Below are 26,819 nucleotides of genomic sequence, written 5' to 3'. Positions count from 1 at the left end.
GGGCACATGGAACAGATCTGGAGCCAACCTATGGTCTAGCCGATCCCATGAGAGCCCAGGTCACCCTTACACCTGCAGCCTGAAGCAGAGCCACTCAGCCAACCCACAGACCCACGAGCAAGAAAAATGATGTTACAAGCTACTAAGATTTGGGAGGCTTGTTACACAGAATTGCTGTAGCAGAGACCTGGCTCTATACCTGGTTTATATGAGTATAGGCGTATGTGCCTGTGAGCTCTGTGCACAGATACTTATAGGGTCGGCAGAAGCTACTGTGCCCTCCTCTGATCCAGGCTTGTGCTGGAGATTTGGAGATAAATCAGCCATGGGTCTCCTTCTGCCTTCAAGGGTCTCTTTCTGCCCCACAGGGGAAAGAAGGTCTGTTCACAAATATCTGCATTAGAAGGTAGACCACAAAGAGTGAGGCCAGGACGAGGTGGGAGGGGAGGGAGATCTGATTTCCATGCAATAAAGACTTTGGGTAGAAGGCACCGTTTTAATGGGGCTTGAGGATGCGTAGGATTTGAACAGGGAAGGGAGGTGGCAGACCCCTGGGAGCAAGAGCAAAGTGGTAAAGCACTGCCAACTGCATGGGAACAGAAAATAAGTCCATGCGACTGTACAGACAGGGGAAAACCAGTGCAAAACTGGTCAAACCAGTGGGAAATGATTGCTTTGACATCAAACCAGGAAGGGCCTTGAATGGAGCCCCATTTCTGCTGGTGAACTTGTTCCTGTTTTCTCCCCAAGTCCGGAGGCCCTTCCACTCTCCCCCAGAACGCAGGGAGACAACAAAACATGTTCTCCTATATACAGTTTTTAAGCCCATTTTACAGATGAGGAAACCGAAGCTCAGAGGTGTTATCTCACTTGTCCGGGGTCACACAGCTCCTAACTGCCAGAGCCACTTTTGCCTCTGGGCTTGGAAAAGCTCCCTCTGCTGTCTTGCCCACAGTTCTCTTGGAAGAAAACAGTTTAACAAGAGCAATGGAACTAAGTTTACCAGTCAGGAAAATAGAACCCAAGCCAGGGAGTTCAACAGAGTAAAGTTAATATAGGAAGCTAATAACGATGGTATTGGATGAGTTGAAAAGCCAAATGGGGAACGTGAGGCAACCCAGAGATGAGTAATGGCAGGAAGCCACTGGCTAGGGGGACACCGGAAGGAGCTGGTGCTATGAGTCCAGAGGCCAGGGCCATGCAGTAGGAGGCGGCTACCACAAAAAAGACACAGCACTGCCCAGGATGCAGAGGGACAGGAGGAATACCCTGGCTTCTCCCTCGATTCCACCCTGCACTCTCCCACTCGTGCGTCCTAATGGTCAAACTTAGTAGGAAACCAGTTCGCAAGACAGCTTGGGAAATGTCTTTTGCAAGGGTTACACCTCTCTAATACAGAGCGGAGCAGGGGAAGGGCAGGGAGTGTATCTGAGAGCAAATAGGCAGATGTCCAGGGTACTAAGCATAGTGCAGTCTCCTTGCCCTCTTTCAAGGTGGATGAGTGAGGGGACACTGACAAGCCCTCAGCAGGATGGAGGAGGGACCTGGGAAGGGGTCTGTGTCAGGTGTTCCCTCCACCTAATTGCTCTAGGAGGGACATAGGTCTATCCAGTACCAAGGTCCTTTGCAGTGCATGTCCCTTTAAAAGATAAAAGCACAGGTGCCTAAAGACAGCACAGTTCCCATCCCGGGGCTTCTGAGAGTGTACTACTGGGAATGCCAGTTTCTAGGGGGTCTTCAGGCGATGAGTAAATTGATAGGTAGCCCTGGGCCCCAGGCCCGCCTGCCATACTGGGGCATGGCTGTCCTGCCCGACTGCACTTACCAGGAGTCCCCACTATATGCCTTTGGCTTTCACGCTAAGTGAGCTGGGGAGCTGCTGGAGTTTGGAGCAGAGGAGAGATCAGACTTAAGTTCTCACAAGATTCCTCTAGCTGTTGTGTTGAAAATAGGTTGAATGGAGTACGGAGAACTCTCTAGAAGGAGAGCTTAGAGGAGGTTACCGGAATAACACAAGAAGAGATGACAGTGGCTGGGGCCAGGCGGTAGCATGGAGGTGGTGGGATGTGGACAGACTCTGGCTGTACTTAGAATTCACAGATGGACTGGACATGGGGCCAAGAAAAGAAGAGCCAAGAATGGCTCCAGCCAAGGCTCTGAGCTGAGCAACAAGAACGGAACTGCCGTGTCCAGAGACTGCAAAGGCCAAGGGCAGTGTCTGTCTCCGGGGAAGACCAGGAGTTGGGGGTGGACGTGTAAGTTGGAGCCTCTCAGTAGACAGCTAAGTGGAGATGGTGAGCAGGCAGCCCGAGCCAGAGCTCGAGGAGGCTCCCTGTGCTGAGACTCAGGCACTCACCACAGCAAAACTGAAGTGCTGCTAGCAGGTGGCAGGAGAGAAGGGGCTCAAGCTGAGGCCAGCGTGTCTAAAGGGAGATAACCAGTCACCTTCAAGAGAGCTGGGGGACCAGAAAACTAGAAAACAATAGATGTTGCCACTCCATGTGAATCGAGACCTGTTTACTCCCCAACCAGAAGATGTCCCGTCAGACTCTGAGCCCCAGCTGACCTAGAATGCCTCCCTCAGGGCACTCGCTGCTGCACGAAACCAGGAAGGTACTCCCCAGAACTCAGCAAGAGCTCTTGCTGGGCACGCTCGGCTCACTGACTCTGCCTTCCCCAAACCCTCTGCCAGAGGCACGGTTAGCCCCGTTCACAGAAGGGACTCGCCCGGTGCCTCTGAGTCAATACGATGTCCTGGGGCCAAAGCCGGTCTTCGGCCAAGTCCAGGGCCTTCCCCTGTGCCAAGGGTCTCCTGAGAGCAGCATCTGATTCCTGGCCTGGGCTCCCCAACAGTTGAAGATGCTGCTCTAGGTCACCTCCAGCATCAGTGAACTTTAATGTCAGTGCCAACTCAAGGTTGCCACCAGGAGGTGAAAAGCTAATGAGGGACCGCACGGAAAGCCTTTGGCCCCGTGGAAACAGTCGCCTTGGGGCAGTGAAAGTGGCAGTCACTTCTTTTACTTATTTAAGGGATGAAAGAAAAAGCTCTGAAAGTGAATGAGTTCTCAGAAATAGAGGAGAACGGCTCACCCCCACCCGCTTTGCTTGACCCCCTTACTCTACTCAATATTCAGGTTGCAGGGATTTCCTTTCTTTGGCTGGATTATTTCTTTAGGATCAGTTCCTGGGGTGTGATTACTGGGCCAAGGTCAGAATCCCTTTAATGGGTCATAATACTCGTTGCCATATTGCTTTCCAGAAAAGATGGTCCCCATGTAACTTTACACTTAATGCTAGTGATTAAGTTCATATTTTTTCTTACAATCTACTTCACTATTCCTTTACTTATTCAGTGGGTGCAGCATAATTAATTTACATTCCTTTGAAAGCCAAGTTAGAACATTTTTGGAAATGCTTGTTGTTTAAGTGTTTTCTTTTAAAATTTGCTTGAGTGTGAACAGTCCATGCATAACCTTTGCCCATTTATTATGGGGTCTTTAATCAACAAATATCATGTGCAAGGCACCTGAGACCATCGCTTTGCAGGAACCTTCTAAATGCCACAGCAATGAACATCTTTGTCATCACATCGAATTCAGATTTTTCCCCAGTCTGACTGCCTGTTGAATATTTTCATTTTTATTTTTATATGTTAAGTTTTAAAAATGTTTGTAAGTCAGATTTGGGCTATGTTTTTCCTCTGTAGTTTTTTTCCATCAGAGGTTTTAAAGTTTAGAAAGTTACCACTCCATTATTTCACCAGTACTTAATTCTATTTACTACCTAATTCTATTATTTACATTTTTTATTTTAATTCTTCCATCCAGTGTTTTTGGATAAAGAATAGTCTACCAAACTCTTAATGTAGAATGTAACATGCAAAACAAAAACTGCCCCTAAACAAACAAAAAACTCACTTCCAAGAGGTACGGGAAAGCCCACTTCAGCAAAGTTAATTAGGCTTCTTCACTGGAGGACTCCTCAGACTTCAATACGCTAATGAATCTTGTGGATCGCCAAGATTTGGGAGGACTGGCATGATTAGTATAAAACACTTCTCAGACTCTGTGACCACGGAACCCTTTTTTCACAAAGCACCTCTTGAAGCTAGTGTTCCATTGTCACACTTTGGAAAATGTTGTTTTAACCCAACTTCAGATCAAAAGTCAAAACCAAACTATAAGCTCCATGAGAATGAGGATTTTTGCCTGTTTCACTCCCCGCTATATTCCCAACATACTACTACTCAGTACATATTAGGTGAGTAAACAAATGTGCACATGAACAAGTAAACAAATAAGTGCATGCACAACTAAACAAAACACATCAAGTCTAGTACAACACCGAGATACGTGCAGGCTCAGATGCAGGGAGGGGCAGGAATTCTGTGTGGTTCACTGCTGCATCTCTAGGACCTAGAATATGCCTAGGGCATGGTAGGCATTCAACAAACACTTGAATAGATGAACGGATAAAGGAATGAGTCACTTGTCTAACCCAGCTCCTGACTTCAGTCCCTAACACCCTTCCTTTTAGGGAAGGGAAAGAGTATCTCACCTGGGTAGGAGTACAGACACTTCGTCATGACCACAGACAGCTCTGGAGGCAGTTCCAGGCACCAGCAACTGTGCTCAGAGGCCCAGGGCCTCAGAAGTGCCCCTTTAGAGATACAACGGCCCGCATGCAGTTCACAGATGAGTTTTCATGCCAGCATCAGAAGCTCAGCCACATCCAGCATGGCAAAGGGACGTATCCCACCCTAGGGAGGTTGAGGACCAGATTTCTTCGACACTGTCCAGACTAGTTGAGTGAAAACTTCAAATCCTTCCCTTAAAGACAAGTGGAATTTGGCCAGAGCCTGCCATGGTGCTGTCCTCAGACTGGCCCTGTGGGCAGAGCCTTGCAGCCTAAGACACTGAGTGACCTGAGTCTTTGGGGGCAAGGCAGGTCTCTTAGCATCACAAATGGCTCTGCATCTGGAGGAGCACACCTGCCACATTCACTGCCATCCTGAAACCAATGTCCAGTCCTTCCTCCTTACCTTTCACCCATCACTCAGCTAGACCAGCACAAAACTTTCAAGACCAACCTCTATCACATGGGAACCTAAGTCACAGCAAGGTTCCCAAGTAAAGCGCTCCTGCGGGTCCACTGCTTGGATGTGTGTGGGAAACGGCTGCAAGCAGCTGTCAATACAGCCTGTTCCTGACAGCCGAGGTGACTCTGACCTTCAGCCAGTCATGCCCAGCACCTACGGCGGGAGAGCACGATGAGTTTTCAAGGAACAGTCCCCAAAGCCTGGCCCCGGAGCATGGGTGATATTTTCCAAATATTACCCCTGGGTAATATTTCCTCTCAGAGTACCCAGCACAGCCCCAGAAAGTCCCATGTCACCACAAGTGAAGCCCCCCCGCCACTCCGTTTAGGGAAGGCTGACCCCTTCAACCAACCCCTGTGTTTGAGGTTTGAGCAGCTTCCGTGGCAAAGAAGAGAGGAAACAATGAGCTTTATAAAGAACCATATTTATTTTCATTTACAGCATCAAATACCATAAATAAAGCTAAACATTGTCCGCCGTGTGCAAAATACAGGGTTCCATGTGGCACTGTAATGACTACCAAAGGTCACAAACATGCGTGGTGATGATGTGGGGAGGCTAGCTAGGGAGGAGGCTGGAGGGAGGAGGGCACTCTTTGGTTGACATTCTAAAAAGGGGGGAGACTCTGCAAGAGAAGATAAGACAAGAAGGGTGACTTGGTCCTGGCTAGGATCTGCACCAACGAGGGAGCCATGCAGCATGCGGGGCTGTGCAGACAGGCGAGGGTCAGCATGGCTCTGGGCCGCATGCAGGACGCACACCACCTGCGGCCCGAGACTGCGAGGCCTGGCCTTCAGCAGCCCCACTGTACTTGGCGTGGTGTTTCTCTTTAAAAGCACTCTGAGTGTCCTGCTGCTCCAGCTAAAGGCAGGTGGGGGCATTGAAATGCGCTGCTCCAGACCTGGGGCCCAACTGAGTCATCTCTCAAAGGCTTCCCTGGTCTGTGACAATGACTGCTCTAGTTGAAGCTTCTGTATCATCCAGGGCTTTACGAGCCCAGAGCGATCAGAAGAGCCACAGCAAAGCCCTTGGAGGTAAAGTATGGGCTGCAGTGGAGAAAGGATTTGCTAGGAAAATTGTGATTGTGTGTTCAAGATACAGAGTCTGGGTCAAGCTTGTGATGAAGCCTGGGAGTATTTTTTTTTTTAAATCCTTCTGAAAAGAGTCACCTATGGTTTTCATCGATAACCTTTATACTAGAACCAACTGAAGAAGATGCTGGTATGCATGTGCTTTTTCAGAGGCTGAGAGGTGAAAGAGTTCTTTTCAAAGGTGAAGCGCCCTCTCTATGGTACTGTCTCACATTCGGGGTTAACCCTCCCAGGAAGGTGAGGGGCTTTGTACGTGCAACCAGAAAAGCATGCACGCAGGCCGCAGGCCGCAGAGGGGAGGCGGGGCAGGCACTTGGGGTGGACCAGGCAGCTGGCTCAGAGGGATGGAATCAGAAACGGCTTTCGCTTTTGAGCTGAACACCACCCCATGCTGTTCACCAACCATGCCACTGAATGAGCGCATTAGTATGCAAGACACTCGCAGTTAGCTCAACCAAGGCCACGGCGGGGGCATGGGGTACGGAAAGCGGGTCAGGGGTTAGTACCACTCTCTGAAAATTGGCAAGAAAACCAGTCACCTCAGAGCAGAATTGTGTCAGCCAAGAAGTGGGTGTAGCACCGGAAGGCTGAAATGAACTGACGGCCACAGTGTAAGGTTGGAAAGAGAGAGACAGAAAAGAGAATTTAGTTGCGGGGCACAAGGCAACACGAGAAGGCACGGGAATTGAAAACGAGGCAACCATTAAAAAAAGAGAAACTTCCCCAAACAAGTTACGGTTTGCTTAGGACGGATGAACCTTGCTGGCAGTGAGCAGCCACTTATCTGCAAGAGTGAATCCGTGCAATTGGCTGACACTCCTCTGGCCTCCACAGCCCTCCACATCCTCTCTGCCCCGATTTTACTCTCGAGCCCCACGTTCATTCTTGAATATGTTGTGGAGGCTTAGAGACATCCGCCCCCCGCCTCCAGGACCCACCTTTGTGTTTTGGTGCTGCCCCACCAGGAAGGTTCAAAGTCTCAGAACATACAAACAACTCAGGCTTCTGACAGGCACGCCCTGTCTCGCCAGAGTAATTCAAACCAGTCTCCTTATGGCCAAAAGTGACATTCTCAGAGATCCTAACTGGCTTCACGGAGCATCCCACAAAGCATCTCGCCCTGCCCTGAGCTGACGGGAATAACAATGACAGCTGTGCATGTGTTTATGTCGTGACTTTCAGAATCAAACATAAAATGAATCAAGGGCTCCTCCCACCGTGCGGAACATTAAAATACCAGCAGAAATTTGGAAAAACACAATGCAAGTCATAGGACGAGAACAGTTCCAACAGGGACAGAGGCGCCAGTTCCCACAAACTTGGCCGCAGCCATGTCCCTGATTTGCCCAAGGACTTAGGGAAGTGTTTATAGAAATGCCTCCCCACTTCTTCCCACCCTAGAGAACTTGGCATCTCAAAGGCCTCAAGAGCTCTGGCTCCTAACCTACCGGGCTCCATCCTTATTTAACCTAGAGGATCTTTCTAGTGTAACACGCGGAGAGCCGTCTCTGGCCCAGCCACTCTAGATACACTGAACACACTGCAGAAGGCCTTTCTCTATCAGCCATCTCCACTGTTCAGCCAGACTCAGCAGCCGTGCATGTCCAGGCAAGTGGAGTCGGGAGAGCTGAGGCCTCTTCCAGATGCCCAGAGAGAAGAATGCAGGTGGGCCCAAGGCCTGTTTTGCCCTAAATAGGGTGTATTTCTTTTGCATGAGTCAGTAATAGCGTCCACTCCCAGCCTCCCCTGACAGTCAAGACACAGGGGAGCTTCCCCCTGGAGGTCAGACGCATTCCTTTGCTAGGACAGCGTGAAAATAAATGGTTTCTGACTGTTTGACCAAATATGCATGGCAGCCGAGCGGCTAAGAAGCCGGGACGTCTGCAAGCCATGCTCACGGGGCAGCCGCACTTCCCAGAAATAATACCCTGAGGTGCTAACAAATGCCCTCGGTCCCAAAGGACGTTATGCGAAAGGGCAATTTCTTCCCTCAGCCTCATGGCTGTGGACCCTGAGTGGCCTCGGCTCGGACTGCAGCCTGGGCTGGGGACCTCCTAAGGAGGGCTTAAAATGCCACCAGCGGACATAACTCCTCTTCAACACTGCAACAGTTTGATGGAGCTCCACGTGGTCGGGGCCAGTAGGCTTTCGCTGCCGCGCTCATTAGCGGGAAGGGAACGTGTATTTGTAGCAATCTGCTTGAGACCCTGTGGTTCTACACCATTTGGCTGTGATGGGGTTCTGAGCGAGGAACCTTTACGCTACTCGTTTACATCCAAACAAGCGAGCAAAACAGTCCTCTGCCCTCTGGGAGGACAGACAACAGGCGACTACACACTGCCACGTGCTTCTGTAGGTTTAATTCTCTTCTGCCCTTTCTATTTTTTTCTCCTAACGTATTATGCTTTCATGTTGCAAACAACTGTCCGTTGTTGAAAAGTGGTATCCAGGCACATAAATCAAAAGGCACTGGTTCTGGTTTACAGAGAAGCCCAAATCATTCATGTTGCAGGCAGCAGCGATTACAACTGACCACAACGTGGGAAGGGTTTGTAATACCAGTTATAAACGTCAAACCCGTGTCTAGAAAAACTGACACTCATAGAAAAAGATGCTTTCTCTTGGCTTATTAAAAGTTAAAAATTGAAATGTAAACCTAGAAATATGGCTCGCTTTGGTATAAAAGTACAAAGGTATAAAAACATATCCTTCATGTCGTGCTGGCCTGGGCACCGGGAGCAGATGTTCACCGCGACCAGGCCAGGTGCAGGTGGCCGACGGGAAACTCTTTGGCTTTGAACTAACTGGTTAAAGGGCGTGGGGCTCCCTGGCCAGCGCCTGGGCTGGCTGCACATGCTGCCATCTACACGGGAAATGTTACGGCACTTTGGGGCTGGGCTTCAGTGCAGCTTGGCCGGGAAGCATCTGAGCAGCCAGTCGCGGATGCCCTCGAGGGACTCCTCGGTCTCCCGGTACATGGAAGCCAGGACCTCGGAGAACACCCAGAGCAGGGGCAGCCCGAGGCTCAGGAGCTCGTACGTGTAGCAGTAGTTGTAAGCATTGTCCCTGATATGCAGACTGGCAGCACGCAGCAGTCCCTGAATCCAGTTAAGCAGCCTCCGGGGAAGGTGAAGCAGGCCCCACGGCAGCCTGAGGGGCCAGCTTAGCACCTTCCTAAGGAAGGAATTGGGGGTACCTGGGGGGCTGCCTTCCGGCGTGCCGATGGCGGCGGCAGCGCAAGAACTTTCCGCAGGAGGGTCTCGCCTAGAGGCTTCTTGCTCTTTCCACATCCCCTCCTCCTGAGAAAGACATCAAGGTGAGGGCATTTAGTCCATGACGCTTAGAGACGACGCCTCCAATGAAGCAGAGGAAGAGAGCCAGTAAATAGAGAACGTGGCAGACCCTGCAATTTGCAACCAGCCCCCCTCCCCCAAATCTCCGCCCCCATGCACTGCTGAAGGGCAGGCTGAACATGGGCATGACTTTCCTGGGGGGTGGCAAACTGATCACAGGGGTCAGTTTTGTTTGGAGCCTTCAAAACATACCCGCCCTTTGACTCAGCAATCTCATTTCTCATGACTGATCCTAAGTAAACTATTTGAAATATGGAGAAAGATGTGGGTACAAAGACATTCACCGTAAAAATATTTATAAGGTAAAAATAGTAAACAACATAAATGTCCAACAATATAGGACGCAAATAAATTATCAACCATCTTTTACAGGCATCAAAAATTAGGCTCCAAAAGCATTTTTAATGTCATGGGAAACTGTTCTTAATATAGTGTTAGTGAGAAAAGACGACTATGAAACTGTAGACATGGGATTCCCACTGGGTTAGAACATGCAGTTGACCCTTGAACAATGCAGGTTTGAACTGCATGGGTCCACCTAAATGCAGAGTTTTTTCAATAGTAAATACTACAGTTCCACCCGATCCACGGTTGGTTGAATCTACGGACGTGGAGGAACCGCCGATACGGTGGGCTGACTATCAGTTATATGCGGATTTTCGACCCTGTGGAGAGTCAGAGCTCCTGACCTCCACACTGTTCAAGGATCAACTGTACTCATATAGAAAAAAGTCTGCAAGGAAATGTTCCAAAATGTTAATTATGATTTTCTCAGGATAGAGTGGGGATGGGTGATTTCACTTTCCTTCTTTATACACTTTTGTTTATTATATTTACCCGTTTTTCTATGTTGAGCCTATATTACTTGTATAATTAGAAAAAAGCTGAAGTTGTGGGTCTTGCTGGAGGTGGGTGATTAATCAAGCCATAGAGAAGGTACGAGGGGGCCCTATCATAAGCCATCCACAAATTCAGTGGGCCAGTCACTTTGCTGACATCCAAGAGCCTGGGGAAAGGACTTGGAAACCACAGAGGGTTGGCTCTATACCAGGCATCCCTGCTAACAGTGCCCCTGTGGTCATGGGGGCCCCAGGCACCGGGGGCTACATGGCTTTGCATGGCTAAGCATATAGCCCCATCCGTGGCACATGGGAAAGCTCTTCTGGGCTTCTCGTGAGAAGCAGCAGTCATTCCCCCGGGACAGGTCATAGCCCAGAGGCAAGCTGAACAGACTAAGGCAGAGGGACCCTCCATGCCAGGGAGCAGAGCCCTCTTCACCTGAGTTTCAATCCCCCAAAGCCAGAAACATTGGCTGAACTTGCAGGAACCCTTGAACACCTTCTCCTATCAGGGGCCTTCCCTGTTTCACCACCACTTTCAAGACAAAACGTACTTCTCTTTGTTGCTTCAACTCTGCCCGTCTCTTCCGTTGCTGACTGTTGGTTTTACAGTGAATGAAATGAGGCTTGCAGAAAAACTTGCCTGTAAAGAGACACACACACACACACACACACACACACACAGAGAGAGAGAGAGAGAGAGAGAGAGAGAGGTTTTTCTCCTGTAAACCAGAACCACACAGCAGGACATGAGCCAAGTGCCTGCCACCATCTAGGTCAGAAAACGCCGCTACTGAAAACAAGGCCAGGAAGGCGCAAACTTGGGAAATGGTTTCCATCACCTGCCTTAAGGAAATGGCTCAGACGGGGGGGCAGGCTGCAGCAACAGGCGGGGCTCCCGGGATGGGGCTGAAACCCTCAGATAATCCCCCAGGCCAAGTCCCTTCCCAAGGCAAGTTGCCAGGCTGCAAAATGGACCGCCCAGAATAGCAGCTCTGTTTCTAGTTCCTCTTGCTTCTGGGACCCCTGGGGGTGGGAAAGGAGCAGAACAGGCTGTGGCAGTGTTGGAGAGGAAAACTCAGTGAGGCACACACTGGGCCACTGGCCACTGCCCGGGACTACCGGGTGCCTTCCAGAAAAGCCTTCTCTGCTCACTGTTACAACAGTGACAATAGTGATGGGAATAATGATAACAGCAGAAAAATCTTGTGTAGGACTCAATATACCAGACACTATCATCCCGGGAATTAACCCAGCAACCCTCATAATGACCTTATGAGCTAAGTAGTATCATCCTCATTTTATAAGTAAGGAAACGGAGGGACCAAGAGGTTACGTAACAGGCCCAAGGTTATATGGCTAGAAGTGGCATAGTCTGGATTTGAACCCAGGCAGTTAGTTTGAGGGTATGGAATCACAAGCGCTGTCATTATATGACCGTGCAAACATCAAGTGCTGGAAATTAGAAAATAATCACTCATTCCAATGAGTGCAATTCTTTCACTGATGACGCCGGCAGGCCACTTATCAGAGGGCATGTTGCGGTTACTGCCATTTTTACAATGCGTACTTTATACATAATAACACGAATATGCCATCATTTACTGAACCCCTATTACATGTCAGGTGTGGTGTCGAGCATGTGACATAGGTTATCAGGTTTGATTTTCTCAGCCACACAGGGGCAATTGAAGGTGGTGAGACTGAGTAAGAAAACATTCATAAGGCACTCGTCGCCTGGTAGGTGCCCCCCACGCTGATGCACCCCTGGTGCTGACAGCTCCCCTTCCCTCAGGACCCCTGCTCACCACAGGCGGCCTCTCTCTTTAGCAGGGGATCCCTGCTCCCTGAAGAGCTTTCCTGATGACACCAAAACTCCCTGGGAAGTGCTGCCTGTCCCAGAGCCTCCAAAGGGACTGAAGCCCAGGCCAGAGATGAGTGCTGCCCTGGCCCCTGGGGGTTTACCTTCGTCACTGTCGAAGGCATAGGCGGCCAGGCGCAAGGTGGTGGCACAGACGCTGCAGCGGAAACACTCCCGGTGAAAGAAGTGGCCCTCCGCGCTCAGCCGCTCCATCACGTACACGCGCTTCTTGCAGAAATAACAGGTGTCGCTGCCACCCAGGTTCAGGGGAAACGCCTTCCGTATGGACTCCTGGGAGACACAGGGCATCGGGAGAGAAGAGCAGTGTGTTAGGGCGGACACCGCACCTTCAGCTGTGAGGCTGGCCTTGTGGAGATGCCGGCCTGCATCGTGGGGCCTCACAGGCTAGGTGCTGCTTTTGTCACTGCAGGCGCTGACTGCGGGCACTTCAGCAGAGAATGAGGGGGGGAAGGTACACAGACCCCAGCCCTGCAAGGGCAGCTGTTAACTGTACTCCCAGGCAGGCTGGCCATTCTGGTTTCAGGGTGAGAGCGACAATCTCCTGGTCTGATGGAGCGGGCATCCCTCACAAACATGCTGCCCAGCGATGCTGTCTCCAGGAATCTGACCCAGGGGTTACGTACTGCCTGCATCTAGAGTGAGGTCCCTGAAAGAGCGTTTTACACATCCTTGTCTCCCTGCAGTGACCTAGGTCAGGCAGGGAAAGCTCATGGTAATAAAACTGTTCAAGAGAACTGCAGAGAAGGGGCAGTCCTTTTCTGTGTGTTGAAGTTGGCTGCCAGTCAACTTCCTAAATGCAAGAGGGGAGAGGAGAGGGCAAGGGCAAGGGCCAGGGCAGAAGGGGCACACCTGGGTGATTCCAGGGGAGTGTACCAAAAGGAAACCAAAATGAGCGGAGTCACTGGAGAAGGGGAGAATTCAGAGGAAAAGGGTGTTTTCTCCATTACTTAATTCTCACTCCAATCCAGATTGGATGCTAAACATTGGCGGTAAGTGTTGTCCACCTCTGCGGACGGCCCCTCCTGGACTTTGCACTGAGTTCTCTAGAGCCCCAGCCAGCAGGGAAGATGCTCTGCTTTGTGAAATGAGCCACAAGGGGGCTGAGTGAGGTTTGTCTAAAAGGAAGAACAGCCTCCCGCTAACCTCTGCTCTGATCCAGCCCGGTCTCAGCCCCTCTCGTCCCAGGAGAAGAGGGGCCAGGCAATCCTCTCTGCGTCCCATGCACCCTCCCTGGGAGGCCAGAGCCAGTGTCTGTGGGTGAAGGCTGTGGGGTGTACATCCTTACCAGGTCTGGAGAGATGGCCTGAGTCTTAGGTCTGTGATCATTCATGTACAGATTGACCAGAACTTCAGCTGCAGCCCCTATTCCGCTGGACACTTTCCCTACTGTCAGCTACCCAAGAGCAGAGATAGAGTAGACAGAGACAAAGGTAGAGGCCAGTTAGCACCGAGAAGGAAGACACGAACAAGCTGGAGGTGGGAGAGGGCTCCACACCCACATGCAAACGGCACCCAACGTCCCAGGAGAGGCCTAACCAGCCCAGAGTAGGCAGTGGGCACTCTGCAGATGGAGAAAAGAGAGATGGAGGCCTGCAGGGTACATGGTCTTCAGGAGTTTGAGTTGCTTGGTTCACAGGTAGGGGGAATAAATACCAGAGGAAGGGATCTGTCCAAGCCCACTTAGAAAGAAATGCAAGAAGAGCCAGGACTCTGCTAAGGTCTCTTGAGCCCAAGCCCGGGAGGCCTTCACAGTAAGAAAACAAGCCAGCTGCATTGCGGCCGCCCTCCCCAAGACCCCTCCTCTCTGGAGGGCCGGGAGCTACTGTTTAGTGAGAACTGCCCCAGACCCCCCACTCCCAGACCTGGAGGGTTAGGACCCTGCTCCACCACTAACCAGTTCTGAGATGGGGCGCCAAGTCCTCAACTTCTGAGCCCAGCATCCTCATTTAGTGAAATGGGGATAAACGGTGCCTGCCTCACGGAGCTGTGGCAGGAACTGAGTGAGAGAGCGTGTGTGTGAGTGCCTGGCACTTGGCAGGGCTGGACCAAGATGAACTTGACTCCACCCTCCCTTCTCCCTCTGAATTCATCCTGCCTTGCAGCTCTCGTGTCCCATAGGGAGCTATGGCTACGTCTAACCTGAGTCCTGTCAGGTCAGCATGCAGACCACCTTGCCGACAAAAACACGACCGAAATGGGAGTGAATGCTGGTCCCTACTGGGCAGGTACAGGGAGAAGGATGGGGAGCTCCAGGCGGCAGTGCCCAGGGCCCCAGAGATGGTGCTGGGCAAGTCAGCTCCACGCTGGCTCTGGGGATCACAGCCTGACAGGTTGTGGGTGTCTGTGCTCCCAAGGACATGGTGGTCCATGCCTACCCATGAATGCGTGGAACCCCACCGGCGTGTCATGGAGCTGCGGAAGGGGTGGGAGCTGACAGCCCAAGCAGACATAGCACAATCACACATACACCCCTGGGCAAACCCCGACTTGCTCCCTCTTTCCATACCAGCTCTGAAAGGCCAGCCTGGTAATACTGCAGTCTCCGCTGCAGGGAGACAAAAATGCACAATATGAGATAATATCTATAAACACTGTTCCTGATCCCAAGACCCTGGAGGGAGGGAGGCTCCAGACGCTCCCCCAGCCTCTGAATCCAGCTTCTGGGAGGTGTGGCCACAGAGAGCAACAATTTAGGCTGAAGGCCCTTGGACACAGGTTGATAGCCATCTTGGTGGCGAGTAACAGTGACTCGTGCGGGGGCGAAGGAAGGCCCTCCATCGAAACCCAAGACCGCTCCTGGAAGGCCACATCGAATCTGCTGTGCAAGCCTCAAGTATCAAGCAGGAAGTTCAGGGGACAGCAAAGCAAGTGGCAGCTGGCGTCCCCAGCCCCCGACTCCTGGGAGCAGGGCCCACCCTCAGGACCTGAGGCTAGCACATCGGGTGCCCGCAAAGGCACAAGCACCAAGAGAGGATGAAGACGGAAGGGACGCCAAGCAGGCTGGGGAGAAAGGCAGGACCCGGGACATATACACACGACCAAACGTAAGGCAGACAGCTAGTGGGCAGCAGCCGCATAGCACAGGGAGATCAGCTCCGTGCTTTGTGACTACCTAGAGGGGTGGGATAGGGAGGGTGGGAGGGAGGGAGACGCAAGAGGGAAGAGATACGGGAACATATGTATAGGTATAACTGATTCACTTTGTTATACAGCAGAAACTAACACACCATTGTAAAGCAATTATACTCCAATAAAGATGTAAAAAAAAAAAAAAAAAAAAAGACCCAGGAGACGCCTGCCCCCTTTCTCATTGAGGAAGTCCCAACACCAGCAGCTACTCTGGATCAGTCACGCCAGACCACATGCAGGGCTCTGGGGGACTAAGGAAAATGTGGCCGGGGGCCTGCTGGGGTGTCTGATCCCAGGACTCAGACAGACAGGACCTCCTCAGACCTGACAAAGCTCACTCCTTCTCAGTGGCAGCAGCTGCCAGGCCAGTTATCCTCCCCCACCCCCCCCCCACCCCCACCCCCACCCCCCCCCCCCCCCGCAACCCAACACTGGCCCCACCTGGGAGAGATGAGGATTCTGCTTCCAAGCATACATTCTGCCATTTTCAGGATTTCACAAATGCCAAGAAACTTGGCTCCTGCTTCTAAGAGACGTTCAGGTGCGCTGGCTCAGGACAATATGCCATTACTTGCCTAATGTTCCATCCCCTGCTGGGGCCCCCGACACAGGCCCCTCGGATAGGAGCTGTAGAATACCAGGTCCTTCCTGGGTTTACAGCAAAATAAAGAGGGGAGGTCAGATTTACCTCCCTGCCCACACTCCCCTTGTGTGGCTGCCTCCCCGACCCAGTGTCTGAACTGGCTCCGAGGCGCTCTCCCAGGAAGGCACCATGTGATGTCACAGACCCACGCGCAAGTATTGCCTCCCCTGAGCGAGCAGAGATTAAGACCGTACTTTCTGGGGCTTTAAATACAGGTCCCTAATGAGACCTTAGTAGCCACTTAGCTAATAAGCACTTTGTGCCGCTGAGCTCCTGTGCAACCCTGACTTTGGGAGCAGTTACAGAAGAAGCAAGCAGAGGGCCCTGAGGTTGCTGGGGGTGCAGTCTCGGGCCGGCTCGGTTGTTCTATCAGCACAGGTCCCGGCCAGGGGCTCCAAGCCTGGTCCTTCCTCTCATTATGGGCCCTTATTTACATAAGGCTCCTTTCTCCCTGGTGCATCCACATTGCCACCTGTGACAGAGGCTTTCTTACAACCGAATGGAAACCATGCCCAGGATCATCACCAAGACCAAGAGGTAGACCAGGACTTGTGAATGGTCACAAGGAGACCAGGTGACGAAGAGCTTGTCTCAAGGGGTGAGAGGGGGCCTTTGAAGCTCATCCCAAAGACTGGTGTGAAGGCGGACGTTGCCCTGGGGTCTTGGGTTATCTCCTCTTTCCTGACAGCAGGATGTCTCATTGGCTCCAAGACAGTGAGGACATGACCAGACGGATTGCTAACTCAAACTATCGGTGGGGAATGACCAGGTTTTGCTTTTTCCTTTTAAATCTCGAATCCACTGTGGCCTCATACTTCTGGATTCAATGAGAATGAATTACTAGAAGTACGATCACCCGCTTGGATGTGTGGCAATGTCAAACTGCTCTACAAGTGTCTAATGCTTACTCCCACTTGCTGTGCTCCTTGGGTCACAAACCAATGCCTGCCCGTGGACCACACCTCCGCATCCTGAGGAAGAAAGGAAACTCCGCTCATGGAGAAACCTCCAGAAAACTCATCCTGGTTTGACTTCAGAGTAAGAGCCAGAGGTTCTCAACAAGGAGATTATTGCACCGAAAGGCAAAGGCACGTATGCTCCTGGGGTGCTGGTCAAGAGGAGAGCTTACAATTTGGCTGGGAATCATTTGTCCAAATGCAAAGTTGGGCAATCCCATGATCTGGACAGAAATATACTGGTCGCAGTCACTAGTGTTTTGAGAATGGGTAGTTTTGGAGGGCCATGGGACTGCTTTTGCAACCCTTTATGTATCTTCAATATTTATGTAATTTTTGAAGAACTGGGGTGTTTTTCACTACCTCTTTCCCCTTTGAATTCTAGTTATTTTCAGCTAGTTAATTAGAACAAGCTGGAACGGTTGGAGACTTCAGGTGGGCCATCATCTAACATTACATTAGATTAACCTCACAGACTTCATTTCCCTTCTGTGAGCCTCAGCTTCCTCATCTGTAAAATGGGGAGACCACTGCCATCCTCACAGGGCTGTGAAAGAGTCATCAAAGAATCTGGGCTGCACCTCCCGTGGTGCTGGGCTCCCAAGAACCGCCTGGCAATTGGTGCAGCTTCAAATTTCCATTTTCCGGAACTTCTTTCTTTTCTCCTCTTCTCGGTGGCCTTCACTCGGGGGGACTTGCAGTTGCTTGGGGTCCCTCCTCTGTGTTAGTAAGGATAACGTGGCCCACACAGATGAAGACACCGGCTTCTCTCCCCCGAGTCAACTGAGATTCACACATGGTGACATGAGCTGTCGTCGCGAGCACCATCGCCAAGCATGGTCCCCATCTGGATGCTGGAGCCTTTCTCACCCTGCTCCATGCTGGGAGATGGGTCATCTCCCCTCCGGTTTGCACAGTCATGTCATGACTGTGTCTTTCTCATGGCTACGCTCCCAGCGCAGGGCAGATGCTCCCCTGAATGAAGGAGGAAGCAGGCTCTTGGGCCTGCTTGTGTCCAAACAATGGTGACATCCCCCCTTGGGCCTGGAACTCAGCCAGGAACACCAGGTGTCTGGCCTGTGCTTCCTCACAGAACTGGGCCTCCTGTGGCCACCTGGCCTGCTGTGGGGATAAGGAAGCCCACACAGGTCAGGCAGGGCTGGGAGCAGAGCTTCCAGGGCCTCGGGGCTGAGGGCTCGAGGGAAGGGGAAGTTTCGACGTAGGGCTAGAGGAAGTCGTCTCCTGGGCCCACTTGAGCAACTATATTCCTCACTGAGGAGTCCCTGGATGAGAAACATCAGAGGACAGGCTGGTGGGCCTGAGTCCTCAGCCATATATGCTCAGGGCAAGGACTGAAAGTGCCTTATTTGAGGGGCTCTGGAAATGATACCCTCAGGGCTGAGATGCAGGCAAGTCTTTGGGGCTATGACCTCCCAGTGGACGGCCATGTCTGCACCTACGTCCCCTGGTGCCAGGCGCTGAGCTGTGTTGAACCCTCACAGCCTTGCGAGGTGGGTCTGATAATCTCCCTTTGAGGCCGGGGCAGCTGAGGTTCAGGGAGGCTCTAACTCACCTGAGGCCACAGCGCTCCTAAGTGGCTGGGATGGAAATGGAAGCCTGAAGGTGACTTCTTTGCCTTTAGAAAGAGAGGAATCAACATGCCTTTTAGGTAAGTGAGCTTTCTTCTGGAATTCTCCTCCACTGGGGAGAAAGCACATTTGCCGGATACTTGGGGCATTCGATATATGCTAGGTGTTTGCATTACTCCAGTCATCCTCAGGAGTAGCTGCTGTCACCGCCATTTTTTTTTTTTTTTTTTTTGCGGTACGCGGGCCTCTCACTGCTGTGGCCTCTCCCGTTGCGGAGCACAGGCTCCGGACGCGCAGGCTCAGCGGCCATGGCTCATGGGCCCAGCCGCTCCGTAGCATGTGGGATCTTCCTAAACTGGGGCACGAACCCGTGTCCCCTGCATCGGCAGGCAGACTCTCAACCACTGCGCCACCAGGGAAGCCCTGCCACCTCCATTTTATAGGTTAGGATAATGAGGTGCTGAGAGGTCCACTAGCTCATCCAAGGACACACAGCGAGTAATCAAGTAATCGGTGCTCTGAACCCAAGCGTGACTCCAAGCCTATACCCTTCTCACTACTGCACCCTGCTTCCCTGACACACCAGCATTCTGCCAGTTAAAATCCCCCAGGCTGGGATGCACACAGGTTACCTCCAAAGCACTGCCTAGCTCTATCCCCAGAACAGAGAGAACAATGAGTTTGGGGCAGCCTTGAGATCTACCCTTGTATCAGATGAAACACTGGCAGATTGCCCAGCCAAGACTCACCCAGCTTCTCTCTAATATGCAAATCTCTAGAGTAAATCCTGCAAATCCAGTTTTAAAACAAACACCTCCAGGGGTAGAGAGAGCTCCTTTTGCAATGCACATTGCTCTTCTGACCCAGGAGGACTTAACCACAGCACCCAGCCCCGTGAGGCCCTCCCTCTGGCTCAGCTGTGCAAACACTCAGCTGCCATCTTGATCTTGCAAGAGCTCACCAGCCTTGGTAAATGGCTAGCAGCCATGCTAAAGGCTGAATTGGCAGTGGTCTCCTGCCTTGAAGAAAGAAGTTAGCTAAGGGTTGATGGGAGCTGATAGAGCTACCGGGAGGGCTGGTTTGATGGGATGATCAGACTGGGCATGATCCCATAGCCCACGGTCTTAAAAGATAAGACTCCTGTAAGAATTTGGGCCCTAAACGAGAGGGCCTCAAGATTCCCTGTGACCATTCAGGCCAACACCCAGCTGCATCACTGAAATGTAAGGCCACATGCCAATCTGAGAGGGCAGGCCAAGTGTAGTCTGAATGAAGGTAGAGCCCTGGCTACATCTCCTGCAATTGGTAACCCAAGTTTGCAGCCCTGTCAGTAGCACGTGATCCTCATGACAAGTTTGACTATGTCTGTTCCTCTGAGGAGGTGATTAACCCTGGATCCTCAGAATTAAGGTGTAGGGCTCCAGGGCAGGAAGAGAAACAGGCTGCCTGCCAGGAGGTTGCTAAGAACTCAGCATCAGTTTCCAAGCGCATCCTCCTTCCTCTGGCTCCCCTGAATGAGGCAAACTTGAGTCACTGGGCAATCAGAGCAGCCCATAATCTTCTGGGAAGAAGCATTAAGGCCCCAGGCTCTCTCCAGGGGAGAGGCTCTCAGAGCTCCAACAGGACTGAATGAAAATTGTTTGTCACCAGGCTGTCACCTACTTTAAGGGGCAGCTAATTCTCTCCTCAGAGGAGGCCATCACTCTCTCAGATTCTGCATGTGCAAAGCCCAGTGCGGAATCAATGCTGGGGTGGGGTCCGGGAGAGGTAGGAAAGTTGCAGGTGGGGCAGGGGAGCAGTGCAGCTGGCAATATCCTTTCCAAAACTGCTTGAAGCTGGAAATTCACCACTCTGTGCTTAACTGCCTACAATGGCTTCATGGTGAGATCTGGAGGGGTCTGGGGGTGTCGGGTCCAAGCTGGGTCCTTTTTACAAATGGAGAAACAAAGGCACAGACAGAGTAAGTGTCCTAGGGTGGCCTTTTCTGAGAGCTCCCCAATCATTCCCAGCCACACAGTGAAAAGCTCATCAGCCTGTAATTAGTAAGTCAGAAGCTATTAAGATAGCCCAATTACACCATTATCTGATGGCCTAGGCTGGCTTGGGAGATGGGATTTAAAAAAAAAAAAAAAAAACAGGGAGCAATTGTTCTACCCCAACCTGGGAGAAACAAAGAACAAACCTGTAGCGGTGGGGACCAGAGGACCTGGGATTGGCCATCCCGAAGCCCACCCACCCCATTTGCAGCCCTCCTTGAGCCTGGGCTTGGGGCTCTACACACACATAACCTCTGGGCTGGTCCCCCGACGAGGCCTCCATTCATACTTGGCTGCTGTGGCACAGAGGAGAGAACATGGGCTGGAGTCAGGAGCCCTGGGAACTAGTCTCCTCCCTGGACCTTTGTCTTCCTCTCTGAGGCTCTGCTTCTGCTCAATTCTCTTTCCCAGGAAGAGCCCTCCTGCTACCCCATTGGAAACTGCTACCCTTCCCCAGCATGCCAGGTCCCTGCTACCTGCTCTAATTTTTCCAGGGGAAAAACTGCCTTCTGATATGTCATGTAATTTACCTATATATTATATTATTGCTGATGATTTACCTCCCTCTATTAGAATGCAAGCCTCATCAGGGCAGGAAGGTAACTACTGATCATTGATGTGTATCCCAAGAGTGAAGGGCCTGACACCAGCTGTCATTCAATAAATATTCGTTAGATGAATGAATGCTCACTCAATGGCTTAATGAGTGACATTGGTTTAAGGCTGCTTGAAGAGCCCAGTGGAGAAGCAGCCAAGGGCTGCAGTGGAGTGTGATGATGATGTGACGGGATAGGCTCACGATGAGAAGTGTCTCTGCCAGGCCCCGGCAGCCCCACGTGTACCTGGGCAGGCTGCCTCTTGCCATCACCTAGAGAACTAATACCTATTGGAAACTAAGTCAGGGGACTTGGGATGTGTGGTGGCTTCTCTTGTCCCACCTCTGCTCTCAACTCTAGAGGGCAGTGACCAAGTCAGGACTTCCTAAGGACAAAAGAAAAGCAGAGGCCAGAGAGGGCATGCCCAAGGCTAGCCGGAAAGGGGCTGGGCCAGAGGGAAGCAAGGTGTGGGCCTGGCTGCCCAGCCAGGAGCACCAGCCACTGCCTGCCTATGCCCAGGTGCCCTTGCCCCTCCCATCAGCCTGTCAAGGGTGCCAGTGACCTTTTTCCACAGCAGGAAGTACCCCCCAGGGAAGGCTCTTCTCCCAAGCTGGACACAAAGGCTACTCTGAAGCTTTGGTGATGGTGATGACAAATATGCCAGTCTTCACCCACAGAGCTCACTATCACGTGAGCCAAGAATCACTCTCTTGTTGATGAGAAAATGGAGGCCCAGACAAGTCTCCCAAGGTCAATGTTTAAGGTCAAACGGCTAAGCAAAGCTGACCTGGAACAAGATGCCAGGCATGTCAGCCATGGCTGTGTTCAGTAGAGTTGAAGACGGGAGGTGTTTGTGCTTCCCTGCATCACCTCCTGCTGCCCTTCCAGGGATGCTTCTCATCCACACTGGGGACCCTGGAGCGGGCGGGGCTCCTAATATTCCTTGCTCCTTTCTTGGAGACCCTGCCTGCGCTCCTCTCCCCACAGCAGTGGAGGTCAGTGGGGGTGGGACTCCCAGGAGGCAGCGCCTAACTTCTCCCTAATGCACCAGCAGGTGGCTGGTTTGTGCCTTTGGTCTAACGGGGTGGAAACGAACGAGCAGTAACTCTGACAGGGGCACACTCAGCACCGCACGTGGAGACGGGCCCAGGTGGGAACAGACGGAACGGAGGTGTTCAGGGGAACACAGTCTTCCAGAAAGAGGCTCCAACCTACTCCCATGGTGGCAACAGCTAACCAAGCGGGCTTCACGTCCATTTTTAGGCTCATCCATTCCAGGGGCTAAGCTTCTCCGGAGACTGCCCGCCTCCTACACCAGCCTGGTAATGTTCTTGGCATATTAGGTAACAGCATGACAAGTAAAAAACATGAAAAGTGCTCCAGAACCCAAACTTAATCATTGCTCACGGATGCATTTCATTATCTACTCAACCAACGTTAGCTCCCCACCAACTCTCCACCCTCTACGCTGCTACCTGCGTTATCCTTCTAGAACGCAGAGCAGATCCTTCCGTGCCTCTTTACAAGATGGCAGAGTGAGTTCCTTTAACGCAAAAAGAGCGGGCTGGCTCTCACCTTCATTCTCTGCACTCCCATAAATACCTTTATGTGAAAATCAAGTTGCACCAGAAATGTCTTTTGATTCATGCAAGTCCTACCTGCCTTCCTTACCACGTGCCAGATCCTTTCTAAAATGCCCTTCCCCTACACTTCTTTCTAGCCAAATCCCTCCATATAATCTTTAACACTCGGCTCCCATATTACCTCTGCTGTGAAGCCTTCCCAGGCTTCTCCCTTCTGGGTTCCTAGAATCTTGCCTCTTAAACCTCTCATAGAATTAATGAAGTTCACCACGTGAGACTGCCATTTTGTTAGGCCAGAAGCAGCCAAATTTGGCAATATCGTATGGTAAAGTGTGACACATTCCTATGCTGAGGTGCTGTTTGCCATCTACACCGTATAAGAGAACTGTACCTCCCTCCTCTTTGTTTTCTCAGCATCTGGCATGGTGGTTGGCATATGGTGGGTGCCCAGCGAGGGCGTGCTGAACAAGCAAGCACCATTTGATACGGTTTTGTGTGCTGCCTCTTCTGCTTTGTTTCGTGCTCCAGCACAAAACCAAAACCAAACCCAGGACCGTTGTAAAGTATCTTATAAATTTTCCTCCCGGCCAAGCCGAGATTCAGATGGTTGTCTGTGTAGGTGGAGCAGAGCCGGAGAATATCTCAGAACATGCAGGGAGTGGGGGAAGCTAATTGTTCAGGACAACTACCTTTCTGGCTGGAGAAACAGAGTCAACACTCGATGGAGAGGAAGTAGCAGCTGAATCAGGAGATGGAAGGCAGGAGGGAGAAGACGGAGGATGAGTATGAGACAGGCTTTTAGAGAGTAGTTTATTCTGCACAGAACAGAAAGAGAGGAAACTATGATTATCCCCAGGGAGACGCACAGTGAAGCTCGCCTCGATGATGCAGCCCCCAAGCCTACACATCCAAGGAGGGGAAAGGACATCCAGGCCCACGTCTCAGGACAAAAAGGTAGCCTGTATCTTTGGAGCCCAGCAGGACCATCTGACTGCTGGTTACACTTCACTCTGCTACAACTTTTCTGGCTCCTTCGTCAAATCAAAATAGCTGGAGTAGAACCATCCTGCTCCTGCCTACGTCTGCTGCCGACACCAGCACTAACTCCTGAAGGCCTCACTCTGGAGCCTGGCATGAAGCAGTAGTTGCAAGCTTAGGAAAGGACAAGCCCAGGCTACTCTGGGGTAGATGCTCCAGCAGGGACCTCTGCAGCCACATGGAACCCTAAAAATGCACTGAAGGCAAAGTATCCTTCCCACGTCTATGACTTCTGCCAAGTAGCAGAGGACACAGGTCTGGAGGAGGCTGGGTGAAAGCAGCAGAGGCGGTATGTTCTAGAGACCAGGCTTGCTGTAGGCAAGGGAGCACCTTACACGTGCAAGCGCCGTGGGGCCTCATCCTCAATTCTGTCATCTCCTTGTGAGCACACCCTCTTCTTCTCAGCAAGTTTCTAAATAAGTGCCTGGCCGGGGGTGGGGGCTGTGCTTTCTATCCTGAGGCAAGGCCATTCTTCTGGCTGGTGCTGCCTTTCGCAAAAGCAGAGCACAGGTTACAGCACGTGGTTGACCTCGACATTCACGGTCTCCCTAATGATGGCCATGGGGGCATCTCTCCATCCTGTCCCCAGACTTCATGAGCAACTGGCTTGCTTTCACCTTAAAGGCACTGTGATGTGACTCCCGCAGTTGACCAGCTTTCCCTCTTTGTGTTGACCCCCTAGGAAGCTCAGCCTACTCAGAAGCTGTCTAAGATCTGACAGCACACATGTTTCTGTTCAGTAATGTTTTCCTATGACCTGAGCCCGCTTTTCTGCCTTGGTTTTCCCTTTGTCACGATTTGTCTAATTATTTTGAATCTTCTCATTTGGAGCTTTTTTAGACGCCAGTCCAAATCCTTTGGTGACTTAAAAAGTGAACAGCTTTTCAGGCTATAGAGGGAGAAGGAAGGAAGAAATGAATCTCCAGAGACTGATTCAAGTAACCTCCCTGGATGTCCAACACCTGGGTTCCTGGGGGCTCTGAAAGCCCCGCATTTACCTGCGGGAAATCCCCGTGTCCAAACATAGAGGCAAGGTGAGCCGCCTTCTCCTTAATGTTCTTTTTGTGAAATTCTCTGTTGGCCAAATTCTGAGCCCTTTTCTGCAGCCAAGGTAAGAAAGGAGAAAGAAAAAAGAGATAGAGACAGACACTGTGAGGGGAGAGGCGGGGAGGCCGCCAGGTGGGCTTGTGGCCCTCAGCACACACGGCAGGATGGGAGACGGCACCCGCCCTGGACAGGAGGAGGGAGGGGAGGAAAGGAAGGCACCCTAGACACAGGCAGGGCAGAGACAGGGCAAAGAGCAAGGCTTTCACCTGGAGAACCTTTTCTTCCACTTCCTGCAGCCGCCGCAGCACCCCGGAGAGGGCCAGCGCTCCCTGGCAGGTGGCAGGCAGGGCGGCGGGATTTTCTGGCCCGCCCAGCTGCAGGTCAGACTTGGCTCGGGCTCTCCAGGGCCTGCTCGGGCACTCGCCGCCAGCAGACACTTGCTTTAGCTCTCGGAGCACATGCCCCGTGACAACCACCAAGGGAAACTGGGGGAGAAGGAAAATCAAGCTTCCTTCCCAACTGTGGCCCTCCCATGGATGCCCCGCCACCGTGAGGAATCCCCATGAGGACCAGGGACAAGGGCACGCCAGATGCCACCTTGAGTCAGATTCCAAACTAACCTTGGGTGTTGACTTTCCACCACCTGCATCAGTATCACCTGACATCCTCCTTAACAATACCGTCTTGTTATTAACAACACTCCAGACCCACTGAATCAGAGCCTGTACCACCCTGGTTCCCAAAGTCTGGGCCCAACCCCCAGATATTCAGGTTTAATTGGTCAGGGGGTGGGTACCAGGGATTGATTTTTTTTTTTTTTTTTTTTGCGGTATGCGGGCTTCTCACTGTTGTGGCCTCTCCCGTTGCGGAGCACGGGCTCCAGACGCACAGGCTCAGCGGCCATGGCTCAAGGGCCCAGCCGCTCCGCGGCATGTGGGATCTTCCCGGACCGGGGCACGAACCCGTGTCCCCTGCATCGGCAGGCGGACTCTCAACCACTGTGCCACCAGGGAAGCCCGAGATTGCTATTTTTAATAAAGCTCTCTAGATGATTCTTACACACACAGACATAGAATCACTGCAATATGTCCACACTGACCTCCTTTGACCTCCACTCTCCGAGAAGCAACATCAAATTTCTAATGCTGACCAGGCACTTTTGAGTGCTGCGGTCAATAATAGTGATTCTATTCAAATTCCAAACCCAGAGATATTAGCTGGAAAAACCCTCAGCCCATGGCTCCTGGCTGCCTCCCTGCCCACTGGGCAGGTCCTCATCTGCTCAGACACCAGGGGAGGTCTAACCACATCCCAGTCTTACCCCTTCAATGGCATGCGGCCAGCTGGGCACCTGAGCCCATTCCACCATCACTGTCACTTCTCCACTGATTTTAGAAATCACCCTACTCAAGAGGTCTGCAAATAAGCTAAGAGTCCCAGGGGCATCACACATAATACCCTGTGTGTCGTGGTCTGTTTTTCCCCAAGCAAATAAAGCACCAAGAGCCTGGTAGTTGGTCAGTCGATACCCCTGATTGGCATGTATTTTAAGATGCTGCATACTTGGTTATTCCTACCTATAAGGGTGGTAACCTCAAGTTGTGTTTGCCTTCCCAGAGAATCTACAATCAGCCCTATGTGGGGTGTAGAGACAGCCACGGACCCCACCCCTCTGGATCAAAGTTCCCTCTGGTTTCACCAAGACAGCATCCACTGGAAGGAGCCCTACCTGCCTTTTCAGAGTTGGTGATGGGCTGGGTGTGGGCTCCTCTGGCTTGGGACGGCGAGAGTTAACAGGAGGGTCAGAGGAAGAGCGCAGTATGGGCTTACCTATCCCTGAGACACGGTGCTCCTGGGAGGAGGAAGGTGAGTCCGAAAAGGCAGCCGCAGGAAATAGGAAGGAAAAGGCAAGTCAGACAGACACTTGGAGGGAGGAGAG

The 26,819-nt window shown here is 51.8% G+C and overlaps 1 protein-coding gene across 1 annotated transcript in view; it reads right to left on the bottom strand.

Annotated features, from left to right (window-relative positions):
* Positions 1-5,509: 5,509 nt before the first annotated feature.
* The window catches only part of LOC309965384 (F-actin-monooxygenase MICAL2-like), a 144,550-nt gene continuing 123,240 nt past the window's right edge, over positions 5,510-26,819 (bottom strand). Inside the window, exons 18-20 of the mRNA XM_082844856.1 lie at positions 12,347-12,533; positions 10,936-11,024; positions 5,510-9,488 (exon numbers count right to left, since the gene is read on the bottom strand). Coding sequence (XP_082700982.1) covers positions 9,090-9,488; positions 10,936-11,024; positions 12,347-12,533 — 675 coding nt within the window. The 3' untranslated portion in view covers positions 5,510-9,089. The remainder of the gene's footprint in view (positions 9,489-10,935; positions 11,025-12,346; positions 12,534-26,819) is intronic.

Source organism: Leucopleurus acutus, assembly GCF_964270905.1.
Source record: "Leucopleurus acutus genome assembly, chromosome: 8".
Taxonomy (NCBI): domain Eukaryota; kingdom Metazoa; phylum Chordata; class Mammalia; order Artiodactyla; family Delphinidae; genus Leucopleurus; species Leucopleurus acutus.
The sequence above is the reverse complement of the archived record's forward strand: the minus strand, read 5'-3'. Positions and strand labels throughout refer to the sequence as shown.